Source organism: Cibotium barometz, chromosome 48, assembly GCF_041138505.1.
Source record: "Cibotium barometz isolate CiBa-2024 chromosome 48, ASM4113850v1, whole genome shotgun sequence".
In the NCBI taxonomy this organism is placed as follows: domain Eukaryota; kingdom Viridiplantae; phylum Streptophyta; class Polypodiopsida; order Cyatheales; family Cibotiaceae; genus Cibotium; species Cibotium barometz.
Genome location: NC_141093.1, coordinates 46,060,060 through 46,073,076, shown reverse-complemented (window position 1 = coordinate 46,073,076; position 13,017 = coordinate 46,060,060). Strand labels below are relative to the sequence as shown.

The window sequence follows — 13,017 nt, the reverse complement described above, 5'->3', positions numbered from 1 at the left end:
TGCCCTACCCTCCCCCCTTTTTTTGTTACCATCAATCTGGTGCACCATTTTTTTCCACATCATCTGCAGATCAATCTGGAGATTGCTAGACACTTTTTGTATTTTGTATTTTGCATCAAGATCAGTATCAGTATCAGGACTAGACCCACCGTCCATCATACATACATACATATATACATTGGGTAGACACGGTCTGGATAGTCCGTTTTGAGACCACCACCGTCATGTCCATTGTATCAGTCACCTTTAATCTTATAGACCTTCACGGTCTCCTAAAAACTTTAATAAACTCTCTCTCTCTCTCTCTCTCTCTCTCTCTCTCTCTCTCTCTCTCTCTCTCTCTCTCTCTCTAGTCCCATGGGTCTGTTGCCCCCTATGGACAATAATATACGTCTACTTCTCTGCGTGTGTGTGTGTGTGTCCCCCTGAGGCGTTGGGATAGAAGGTACACACAAAGACAAGAACTTGGGTCTCAAAACGGACTAGACCCACCGTCCATCATACATACATACATATATACATTGGGTAGACACGGTCTGGATAGTCCGTTTTGAGACCACCACCGTCATGTCCATTGTATCAGTCACCTTTAATCTTATAGACCTTCACGGTCTCCTAAAAACTTTAATAAACTCTCTCTCTCTCTCTCTCTCTCTCTCTCTAGTCCCATGGGTCTGTTGCCCCCTATGGACAATAATATACGTCTACTTCTCTGCGTGTGTGTGTGTGTGTCCCCCTGAGGCGTTGGGATAGAAGGTACACACAAAGACAAGAACTTGGGTTCTCTTAGCAGGTACCAAAACCCCTCCTCTTTGTCGAACCAGCCAACTTGAATTATGTGTGCCTGATAAGCAAAATAATCAACTTTTAATCACATACTCTTAATAATTTTCAATAAAGTTTATGATCGACTTACTAAGTATTAATGCTAATAAAACAAAAAGTGCACAAAGAACTTTCTCTTTACTACTACCAATCATCTTTACTTGGAGAAACCAAATTACAAATAGGATGTTTGAGGTTCACAAATTCAATCCACCATATATTGCATTAATCACCAATAGAGAATGCTTAGTTTACGACTGATCAATCAGTTTTGCAATGTGAAAGCTTGATAGCTAGAATCGTTGGAAATAGAAGACTTTCTACTTACTTCAAAGAAGCCAATCGAATATGACATTGACAAGAACATGTAATATTCGTAACAGATACAGCTAAGCATGAATATCGAAAAAAAGTAAAGTTGCCTCTTTACAACATCGCTAAGTTTTTGAATTGCATGACCTATATCAAACCTAGAGCAGTCATTGGAGATCTCTAAGAAAACAACACTATAATGACAGGCTTGAAATTAATTCCATGCCTCAATTAAACCAACTTGCTACGTCCCATTCAACACTTAAGCGACATATGCTCTATCTATACCACACCATAAAATTAATACAGGGGACCTATTAGTGTGGTTATACTCTCCCGCTTTGTCTCTCCTCCCTTGTGCATACATAGATGAATGAGCAAGCCTGATAATACAGACTTTAACGTGTAGAAATCCCTTCATCACTAATCGTGCTAAACTAGGAGTACTCTCACCCATATCCCCACCTCCCTTCTTCCCCGTTGGAGTCCTCTCATGCAGCATTGCCCCATTTCCCAATCCCCCTTTCCTCCCTCTCGAAGTGGTCTCTCTCTCTCCGAGTGTAAAGCCCCCTTCTTGGAACTAGCACTCGAAGGCCAATCTTGGATTGGTGCTTTAGACATAAACTATCAGGGAAATGATGCAACAAATGGAGGCCTTCAGGAAAGATCCTCGGTTGCAGCATCTATTTGCCCAAGAGGAGGCCCCAATTATAGCTCAGGATGTCCCAAGATCTCCGGTACAAGCGGAAGTACAACAAGACGTTAAAAGTTGGAAAAGAGGAAGAACCCTTGACAAGCATGCAAAGAAGAAACATCACAAGAAGCCTAAAACTTCATCATCTTCCTCCAATTCCAGCTCCTCATTCAGTACTTCATCCTCGTCTACTTCTTCCACATCCTCGGAAGAAGTCAAAAGAGACAGATACTAAGGGTGAAAGGAAAGGGTTTCATCCTTGAAAGCCGAGGGGAAACCCACTACCACCAAGAGGATCTAAGGGTAGATCCAGGTTTACTCCAGAGCAGATTGCCATATTCAGGAAGGAGGGCAAATGCTTCCGATGTGGGCTAGAAGGGCATGTGGTTGCCCAATGTCCTGAAAGGACTTCAACATTGAAGGGGAAAGAGGTAGAAAAGCCACCAGAGCCACCTAGCAAGGCTGTAGGAGTCCCAGATATTTTGGGATGCAATAAAAATCCAGAAGAGAGGGAAATGTGTCTAGCATGAGGCAAAGTTAGAGACCAGCCAGCGCTTATCTTCTTTGACCAAGGGGCTTCCGATAATTTTATATCTGAAGACTTGGCCATATGACTTGGGATCAAAGTGGAAGAATTGTGCAGGGCCTTGGAGGCTGATCAGATGTTCCATGCCGATCACCCCACTTATTGGGAATCTGAGGCTTTATGTACAAAACTATGTAGATCAGGACTTCTTTGTGTCACCTCTGAAGCATCATGATGTAGTCTTAGGGATACCGTGGTTTCACTGCCACAGTGTACAATTAACTTTTCCAAATACAGCATTGCAGTTTGTACATAAGGGTAAAACCCCGAAAGATATTGGAAAAGAACAAAGGGGAAACCATTCCCATTATATTAGATAACTCTGTTGGAAAAGAAATAAAATCTGCACTTTCCGCGTACATGGTTTTTGTAAGAGATACAATGCTAGATGTACATGCTGACTTTAATGTGCATGATGAAAATAATTTTCAGTTTTTGAATAATTTTAAGAATTGCTTCTTTGAAGCAATACCAGACCAGCTACCTCTAGAGAAGCTAGAAGATCATATGATAGATCTAATGCCAGGGAGTGAGCCCCCAAACAGACCACCCTATAGAGTCAGTGCTACTCAGAGGGAAGAAATTATGAATCAAGTGCAGGATTGGCTGTCCAAAGGGCTGATTCAGCCTAGTTTCTCACCTTTTTGTTCACCTGTACTTTTGGTGCAGAAGAAAGATGGTTCATTCAGGATGTGTGTGGATTATCACGCTTTGAACAAGATGACCATCAAGAATAGGTTCCCCATTTCTCGCATAGATGATGTATTGGATAAATTGGGGGGAGCCTCAGTCTTTAGCAGGATAGACTTTAAGAGCGGATATCCTCAGATAAGAATACAGCCATAGAATGTGTATAAGACAGCTTTTAGGACCACCTTTGGCTTGTATGAATATTTAGTGATGCCTTTCGGGTTGTCAATTGCCCCTCTGCCACTTTTAACAGGATGATGGATCGAATATTCAGGCCATATAGACACTTTGCTGGCACATTCTTTGACGACATTATTATCTTCTCAAAGTCACAAGAAGAACACCGAGAGCATTTAGCCGTGGTATTCGAAGAGCTGCGTAAAAATCAGCATTCATAAATGGAAAGAAGAGTGAGTTCTTCCTGGGAGAGATCCATTATCTGGGCCACATTATTTCCAAGCAAGGAGTTACAATGGATCCTGCTAAGATCCAGGCCATAAAAGAATGGCCAGAACTGCGATTAGTGCATGAAGTACGGAGCTTTTTGGGCTTATGCTCCTACTACAGAGGGTTTATCCGACATTTCGCAGCCTTAGTTGCCCCTCTACATGATTTAACGAAAAAGAATGTCACTTTTACATGGGGGGTCAAGCGGCTTTTAGTAGCCTAAAAGAAAAGCTTACTATGGGACCAATTTTAGTGGTTCCTCATCTATACAAGCCCTTTGTTGTTGAATGTGATGCATGCGGGGACAGCATTGGAGCAGTGCTCCAGTGGGATGGGCATGTGGTAGCATACGAGAGCAGAAGGCCCCGTGATGCGGAATTATATTTAGGGGTCTATGAAAAAGAATTATTGGCTGTGATCCATGGTCTCACCAATTGGAAACATGACCTTTTGGGAGCTGATTTTGTTGTTAAGACGGATCACCAAAGTCTCTAGTACTTTCTGACATAGACAAAGCTATCTGAAAAGCACTTTAAATGGGCAAATTTGCTGTCCATGTTTCATTTTCAGATTGTGTATGTACCTGGAGTAGAGAACAAGGCAACAGACGCTCTGTCTAGGAGACCTCAAGTGCATAATGTCACTATTGCCTATCATCAAGACTTACAAGATATGCAGTCCCAATATGCAAAGGATCCAAACTTTGCGGAAATTTTCCAGCAAATGCTTGAGGGACAGTCCTCTAGTCAGTACTCCATGAAAGATGGATATCTCATGAAAGCTGATTGCCTATGCATCACCCGAGGGTTAAGGCAGAAAATCATGGAAGAATGTCATGCACCACCCTATGCAAGACACAGAGGGATTGCCTCAACCACCCAAGCTTTGGAAAGATACTTCTTTTGGCCAAGAATGCGAAAAGATTTGTATTAGTTTGTCACAGAATGCCTAACTTGTCAAAAGGTCAAGTATGATAGGCATAAGACACCTGGTCTTTTGATGCCACTCCCAGTACTAGAAGGCACTGTGGGAAAGTATAGCAATGGACTTCGTGTTTGATCTGCCAAGATTGAAAAACAGGAATGATGGGATATGGACTGTTATTGATCGCTTCAGTAAGCAACCTCATTTCATTCTAGATAAAAAGACAATTAAGGTAAATCATATGGCAAGGGTGTTTATTGCACAGATATTTAAGCACCATGGGATGCCTAAGTCCATTGTAAGTGACCGTGATCCCAAAATGACCAACCTATTCTAGAGAGCTTTGTTTGACAACTTGGGGACGAAGTTCAATTTTTCTTCTTCATTTCATCCTCAAACAGATAGTCAAAGTGAGATAGCAAATTCCACTATATTGGATTTGCTTAAATGTTACGTGGCTGAGCAAAAACTAAGTGGGAAAAGTATCTCCCATTGGTGGAGTTTGCCTATAATAATACAGTGCCTACCTCCACAAGAAAAGCTCCATTTGAGGTCATCTATGGAAAAGTAATTTTACCCCCAATCCTTCGGACAAAGGATGAGATTTTTGCAGCTGATGAGTATGTCAGAGATCTCGAGACAGCTTTCAGCCAGGTACGGACAGCCATAGAGAGGTCTCAGTTAAAGCAAAAGGAAGCTGCAGATAAACATAGAAGGCAGCTTGACCTCAAAGTTGGAGAGTGGGTACTTCTAAAGTTTGAGAAGACAAGGCTCCGCAAGATGAAGGGTAAAGAAAAGGCGTATGCTAAACTATTCCCCGGGTACTATGGGCCATTCGAAGTCATACATGAGATAAATCCAGTATCCTTCCGATTGGAGTTGCTAGATCGCTGGAGGATTCACAATGCATTTCATGTGAGTCTTCTCAAAAAGTACCAGGACCAGAACCAATGGAACCGGTTCTGGAAGATCCACCAGTGGTGGAAGATTTGGAGGAGATCCTCCAACCAAAACAAATTGTGTACCATACTGTACATAAGGGCCCCCAAGGCAGGAAATTTTACAGATACCTTATAAAATTTTAGAACTATTCGGCATTACATGCCAAGTGGATGGATGCAGACATGTTGTCTGACCATCTAGAGATCTTGGACATCTATAAGGAAGCTTGTTGAGGACAATTGATTAGAAGCCGAGGGGATGTCACCACTTATAATTAATCATTGGATTAATAAAGTTGATCAAAGTTTGATTTGAATCAATGCATTATTTAATGGTCAAAGAAGGGCAGATTCCAGTCAAGGACTTGACTCAGGATTAGAGACCCAGGTAGTTGTTAATTAAGAATTTAATTAATCAACCAAAGATTTTGTGAAAGGACTTAGTCAAAGCACTGACTTTGTCCTAAAGGAACTTGGAGGAATCCAAGTGAAGGGGAATCGGACCCCAATGGATTAAGTCCAAGGAACCAGATTATATTAAATGAGACTACCGGCCCAGTGGATTGGCAGTAGCAATTCCAAAAACTCGGGAGAATACGGGAACCGGCCCAAGGATTAGACTAGGTGATGGTGCTTAAAGAGTTGGCATGAGAATAACAAAATGCATGTAGCGACGTGTGTCAACCTCTCTGGTGTTCATGTACTAATAGGTGAAGAGCTCTGTGGAGTTCAGAACAAGGAGGCTTTTGACAAAATACATAGTGGTTGTGACATGGATGCTCATGGAGTAAATGCATCTAATGACATGTGTCGAGCTCGGTCGTGTTTAGAACTAAGAATTTTAACAAATTGTATGCCATTATTGCACGAGTGTGGCAATCATTACGCCCAAAAAAAATCCGACACGAGTGCACACCCGTCTTAAGTTCAAAATCTCACCCACCAACACGTAACGTTGTAGTCTCAAAAGTGGCCTCAAGATAGTTGTGTGATTGGCTTCGGTCACCTGAGAATCTAGTATTGACTTCGGTCAAGAGACATTGATCTTGGTCAAAGGGATTTGACCTTGGTCAATGGAGTTGGATTGACCCACCAGTATATGTTTATGTTGTGTGCACGCATGTGGGCAATGGGGATGCTCACAAGTCACTAGGATTAGTCCAAGAAATGAATATTTTATTTGCATGCAAAAAGAGCTAACATTTAGTGGGTCCCATGTCTTGGTGCAAGGATTAAATGTGCAGGTGTATAAGAAGGTTCATTATCCCCAGCTTCATGGAGCCTACCGGAGCTACCTACGTGCCAGATGGTGGTACCTACCTAGGAGCTGCATACACATAGACCGGAGCTAACTAGGTCCAAGGATTAAATGAGACCTAGCTAAGCTTAGGTGGTAGGTTAGGAGTAGAATGTAGTCTAGGATTGCGAAATGTAATCTTAATGAGGATGAGACTTATCTTCCTCACGTACTTTGAGGCTGTGCATTATTGAGATGACTACGCTCACACAAGAATGTCGTAAAGCTGAACTTTGATCGTGAATAAAGAACCTAGGGGGGGTCCAGCGCGGCATGTTGTCCTAGACCCTTGTGGTGTGCTGCACGGGTATTTTGAATTTGGCAATCTCGATGTTCATAGCGAAGAAATGCTTGTATTGATCCTATTTTGTAGAGATTTCACAAGTGTAGATTTGAAATTTTGGTAGGAAAAGCAAGTAATCAATGCAGTGCCTAGTTACAACACTCTTTAGCAATGTGTCCGAAGGTTTCACAGTACTAGCATTTGATGTTCTTCTTTTGTGCTTTCTTTGCATCTTCGGTCTTCAATTAGAGTTGTTGGACTTACCCTTGCCCTTCTCATTCACCATGAGAGTTTTTTCATCCGACTGATTGTAGATGTTCTCCGGGGCCTCCTCCTGTGATAACAAAGGTGCAAGCTCTTCAAGCATCATAGGTTTGGATCAATCACCTACGGTAATTGTAGTCACAAAGCCTCTATATGCCTTGGGTAGCCGGTGGAGCACCACGAGTGCTAGTTGGGTTGAATCAACCCTAAGCCAACTGGTCCCTCACCACTTTCAACTTCGTGATGTGGTCATGCACATTGACTTCTTCATTTAGATCCAGATTGTAAAGCTGATGTTGAAGGGTCAAGATCCGTGCGGTGTTGTCTGTCTCGTACAGGTCCTTCAGAGTGGCCCATGCTTCAATCAAGGTCTCTGTCATCTGGATATGCAGTATAGCCACATCAGTGCTCATGCCAATGATTATCACTAATGCATGAGCATCGCGATCCTCATAGGCCTTCAGCTCGTCTATGTCAATAGGCTGTAGCAACCTGCCTTTCTGATCCACAACTTCCTTTGGCTTTGGATCCCCTCCCGTCACAAGCCTCCACAACTTCCGGGCCACCAAGTGGCTGCGGATCTTCACCTTCTATAAAGGATAGTTCGTCCCGTCCAACTTCCCAAACCCGCCGAAGTTGGGAATGAAAGAAGTGGGGATGTAAGAAGAAGAGGGACAGGGAATTGCAGTAGAAGAGGAAGCTACTAATTTGGCCATCATGTCCCCTAGATCTGAGTCTTTTACTTGCTGAAAATTCACAGCAAAACCAGCACAAAGGGAACCATGAACCAGAGCGCTTCTAGAGGCAGAAGACTCCTTCCTTCGCAATGGATGTTTTCGTCAACTATTGCTTTGATACCATGTTAAAGATCACGCCAAAAGAACAAGCATCCACGCAGCAAAAGGATCGAATAATAGTGCTGGAATAAACTCAGAAAGATGACAGCAAAACAAAGCTGACATGAGTGCAAGAGTACTCCTGTATAATCTCCACAACTATAGGCAAAACAGTAGGCCAATAGGCGCCTACGCACAGGTACAAACGCTGAGCACTCAGGGGTGAATACCATACAGCAACAAAGCGAAATCTGGATCAGATTCGTGTCAGAGATAGTGTGGGAAGAGGGGCTGGGGGCAGCCTTATATAAGGCACAGTCTGTCCCAGATCATACTGCCCCCAGAATAGGCAACCATAAAAATGCCATTGGGCTGGCCTAGGTGGCTGACATTATGTCGGCCAAGTTGGCCGACCTGCTGGCCAACAATGCCCCAGAATGGGGGCTATTCAGCCAGCCCCCCCTCTTCTTCTCTATGCCCCTACTTTGGGGCTTGGGCTGGCCTTAATGCCAGGCCCCCCTTCTTCCCCACAAAACCCTAATGGGTTTGCCCATGGGCTTGCCTCATGCGGGAGCCCTATAGTGGGGTAGTGACCCTTAACTTGTAACAAGGAGACCATCTAGTTCCCCCGTTAGCCACCCTCGTCGCCAATTTGCAGGAGGTTATTTACAACCTGTGCTTATATGAGCATGTGACTTCAAGTTTCAGAGCGGCTGCTGAGATGCAGGATTGTCTTTGCAAGGCTTGGCTTGCAGTGCGAGAGGTATTCGTGGGATGTATAGGCCTCCACCTTGGCTGTTAGCATTGTGTCAGAGATTCCCTAGGATGTGAGCTGAGTTCTCTTGGAACATGCTGGTTTTTTTTAAAGCCAGCTTGTTTCTCTTTTCCCATTATCAGTGCCTATGGGATTGCTGATTTGTAGGATTGTATTGTGAAGCATCAATAGATGTCGGAGAAATGAACACATCTTGTTTTGAAAGTATACTTATTTTCAAAGGTGGAACTAGATCATCTTTCACATTTCCATTCTCAAACTACTCTTGTTCACCTCTCTTGTTTGACCTCCGTGTATGTCACATTGATGTGAGAGCTTTGGCGTGGGCAAGGCAACATCATCATCTTCCTAAGCAATGTCACGGGCTGGAGGCTAGAGCAACTCCAGAGTAGCCACAAGCAAACAATAGCCAGATTTTCATTGTCTACAAGCCAACTACACACAACCACTCTCCTTAACATAAAACTTCCAAATACCAAATGTACTAGAAGAATGTTATTGATGGCTTGATGATTTGGAAAAGGAATGAGGAGTGCAATGGGGACGAAGATCAGTGGACAAATTTGCCCGAGGTATCTAAGATAATTATTGGTGTAAACAAAAGATTTGCATGTGCTACTACTACATTAAAGTATGTTTTATGAAATGTGGAGTCCCTCTTCTTTGTATGAACAAGCAATGGTTGAGCCATAAAAGAGGGTTAAATGTTCGACAATAGATGAATTTAGTCTCTTTCATAGAATGAAATTGTTACTTTTGGTTGAGGTCAAACCAACATAAAGGTGGCGTGGTCCATTACTAAGAGCTTCTCAATTCAGATAAGCACTACAAATTGGAAGTAAGACCAAGCCTTTGGGAGATAGTAGACACAAGTGATGCTTGTCCAAGGATGCAACATAAATCATGCAATGATGATTTAATTGAGCCTTTTTCCATGCCTTACTTATTGAGCTTACATTGGCGTGTTGAGACTAAAATGAAATAATAAGTTTGGACTATGGTTTGATTAGCCTTCTCCCTTAAGTGCTAGCCTTCATTATGGCTGAGTCTGACCAGAACCTCCGTAGCTTTGTCAAAAACTCAGTATGTAGACTTTTGTATGAATGTATGCTCTTGTGTGTGTGTTAGAGCATATATTGATACAGAGTTCTACACCCACTACTGGGCGCTGATGACGTTAGTGGGGATGTCATGGTAGCTAGTCCCTACTATGCATGATGGAGTTGATGGTTTATAATTGATTTGATGACTACCATGAAGTTATAAATTGCACTTCTTGTTTAAAATTTTTAATTTTCATGTGATGAGTTTGGGCATGTTCCTGAATTCATCTAGGTATATATTTTTGCCGTATTAGCGGACATTCAAATTTCCATTTGTGAAATTTTCGCCCAAGTTACGCATAAACTGTGTCTGCAAATTTTCAACAATATACTATATAGGGATACTAGTTGCATCTATCCCATCAACATATGCACTCTATTTTAGATTTTTATTTCTTCAACTACCCCTGTTGTTGTTTGCATTAGCATGCATTAGTGTAGACTTCTCTGTCCACCATTAGAGGCATAAACTGTGCTTTACAACTTGGTAATTGTCTACACCTTTCTCAATATTGTCGGAACGTATGCACAATTTGATCTGTCCAGAAATTGTCTTTGTTTATGTTCTAACAGGATAGATCAAGGAACCACCTATGCTACTCTCAAGCAAAATTTTCTTTTTTCTTTTTTTTTTGGTGCAGCTACCCTTCTGTATTCGTTAATTCATATAGTAATGTCCCTTCAGCAATTTCATGTAGTATTTACGGCTTTAGCTGATTTATAGGAGCGATACCCAAATCGCGTCTTTTGATCTCGAAAATGCTAATTCTTGGTTGCTCTCTAAAATTTGTGGCTTGCAATCACCTTTTGTCTCTTATGGAACTGATTTTGTCTCCTCTTTCAGTCTGAGATCCAACTTTACTATATAAGGCATACTTGCACAAACTGCTTGTCGACATGGACTATTCCGTTCTCGCTTACATTGGCTTAAATTCCCCAGCGTATTCAACAAACTGTTGTAGGCAGAAGTCAAGAAAAAAAAAATGTGAACTTGATATGCCTATGCATCTGAAGCCTGTAGCTCTTTTCCAAAAAGTTCTCAATTTAGTTCTGTTCTTTTATGAATATCTCAATCTTGACATCATGGGTGCCACTCGATTAGTTTCTATGCAGCAAGAGTAACGTGATTATCAAACAGATGATTCCACATGCCAATTACAGACGACATCATCTTCAGCTGCATACACGATCGCATATGCTGCCAATTATCCCAAACGTCACAAATTTGTGAACTTGCCTTATCTAATGGGAAAATCCGTTAAAACCAACAATGACGAGGTTATTTGCCCCAAGTCGAATCCATCTTTGCTCTCTACCAATTTCATATGTCGTCTGTGAAGATTATCAACGATTCTCTTCAGAGGGTGGAATTCAATAGCTCCGTAAACATTCCGTCTTCAATCAACATATCTGGCCGGAAATCACATCGCAGAACCCATACACCACTGAATTTATTTCTTTTTGGCTAATCGGCAGATTGGAACAGCCGTACCCAAAACTATGTCGTGCAACTGCGGGCATATCAGGATCCTTTTCTGTCTTGCAGAATCGGGATTGTTTGCACTTTTGTGTTCTTACGCATCACAATAGTTCCTTCTCATAGGGAATACATGCATAAGGATCTTTCTTACTTTTCCCTGATCGACACAGGCCACCTGAAAAGAAGATCCCCAGAGCAAGCAAAAGAGAAAGAAATAACTCTAAATGCAAGCAAAGCTGCAACTGAACTGAGATCTTATCAAGGCCAATATTCAAGCAAATGGGTGGCTGAATGCCTCCACAAGGTGCAATGAAGAGTGCAAGGGAAAGGGGAGGAAAGCCAAGGATGGCTGAGGGAGAGGGGAACATAGAGAAGAAAGAAGAGGGAGAAGAGGAAAGGTATAGAGAAAGGGGTAGGAGATAGAGGTAGAGAGAGAACTGAAAAGGCGTAGAGAGAGAACTTTGTATCAATATATACTCTCAGACACTCAAGCGCACAAGAGCATACATTCATACAAAGGTCTGCATACTGAATTTATGTCAAATCTCTGAAGGTTCTGGGCAGACTCGGCCACAATCGAACACTCCGACTCAGCTCAAACAAAGAAACATGGAACTCAGCAAAGTCAAAGAAGCCAGAAAAGCAGGAAAATGGGCTGCCTACCGGACTGTAGAAGCAATGATTAGGGATTTTATATCCAAGCCTAAAGACTCTCCATCTTAAACTGATGTAATGATTTTTTGGTTGTGCTTTTTGCCTCCTAGTCCCGCAACAGCTTTTGAAGTCATTAATCAGAGATTGTAAAGCTAAGCCTCACTGATATACGAAAGGCCACTTACTGATGAGCATAGATCATAGATGTTTTTTTTTAGTAAGCTGGAGAGGAGATGCAATGGGCACCCCTATCACCTGAAAGTAGTTTAGTTTAGTAGTGCTGTTTTTGTGCCATGGGCACCCTGAAGTGGATTGTAACTAGACTTTCTTATGTTTCTTGGTCTCATAGGTCATTTTGGCCTTTTGTAGATGTTACTAAATCATTTCGTCTCTCTCTCTCTCTCTCTCTATATATATATATATATATATATATATATATATAAGAAAATTTACAGGTGCAGAGAAAATTTACATGTGCAGGGTCAAACTCTGCAAAGACATGATACAAATGAATGTCCATTGGCTTGAAGGATGAATATTCAGCCCGTAACTTGTCCAGCATCCTGACCATCTCAATCTCACTAGCTCCACATCTCGGCCCGATACACCTCCTGCCCCTCTGGAACTCCAAGATGATACAAGACCACAACTGCTTGCAAGCTGTTTCAATCGCTTCCCTGGCACTGTCACCGACTCCTACAAATTTAAGAATACTTATCACCTATTGGAACCTCTCTCTCTCTCTCTCTCTCTCTCTCTCTCTCTCTATATATATATATATATATATATATATATATATATATATATATGCCAAAGAACACAAATACTTACATGTGGCATAGAAAAAAATATAGAAAACTCTGTCTCACATGGGGGATGTCTTACAGCATTTGATGGCAGATTTAT

At 42.0% G+C, this 13,017-nt stretch overlaps 1 protein-coding gene across 5 annotated transcripts in view; it reads right to left on the bottom strand.

The window, feature by feature from the left end:
* LOC147611224 (uncharacterized) overlaps positions 1 to 12,801 on the bottom strand; it is a 216,210-nt gene extending 203,409 nt beyond the window's left edge. For 3 of the 5 annotated variants that reach the window (XR_015263894.1, XM_086785280.1, XM_086785282.1), the window contains exon 1: positions 12,584 to 12,801. Coding sequence is in view for 3 of the 5 variants with exons in the window: in XM_086785280.1 (XP_086641406.1) it covers positions 12,584 to 12,682 (99 nt within the window). In the remaining 2 variants the exon portion in view is untranslated. Of the gene's footprint in view, positions 1 to 526; positions 845 to 12,583 lie in introns of those variants that run through there. The other 2 variants (XM_086785284.1, XR_015263896.1) reach the window with 2 other exon arrangements.
* Positions 12,802 to 13,017: the final 216 nt, after the last annotated feature.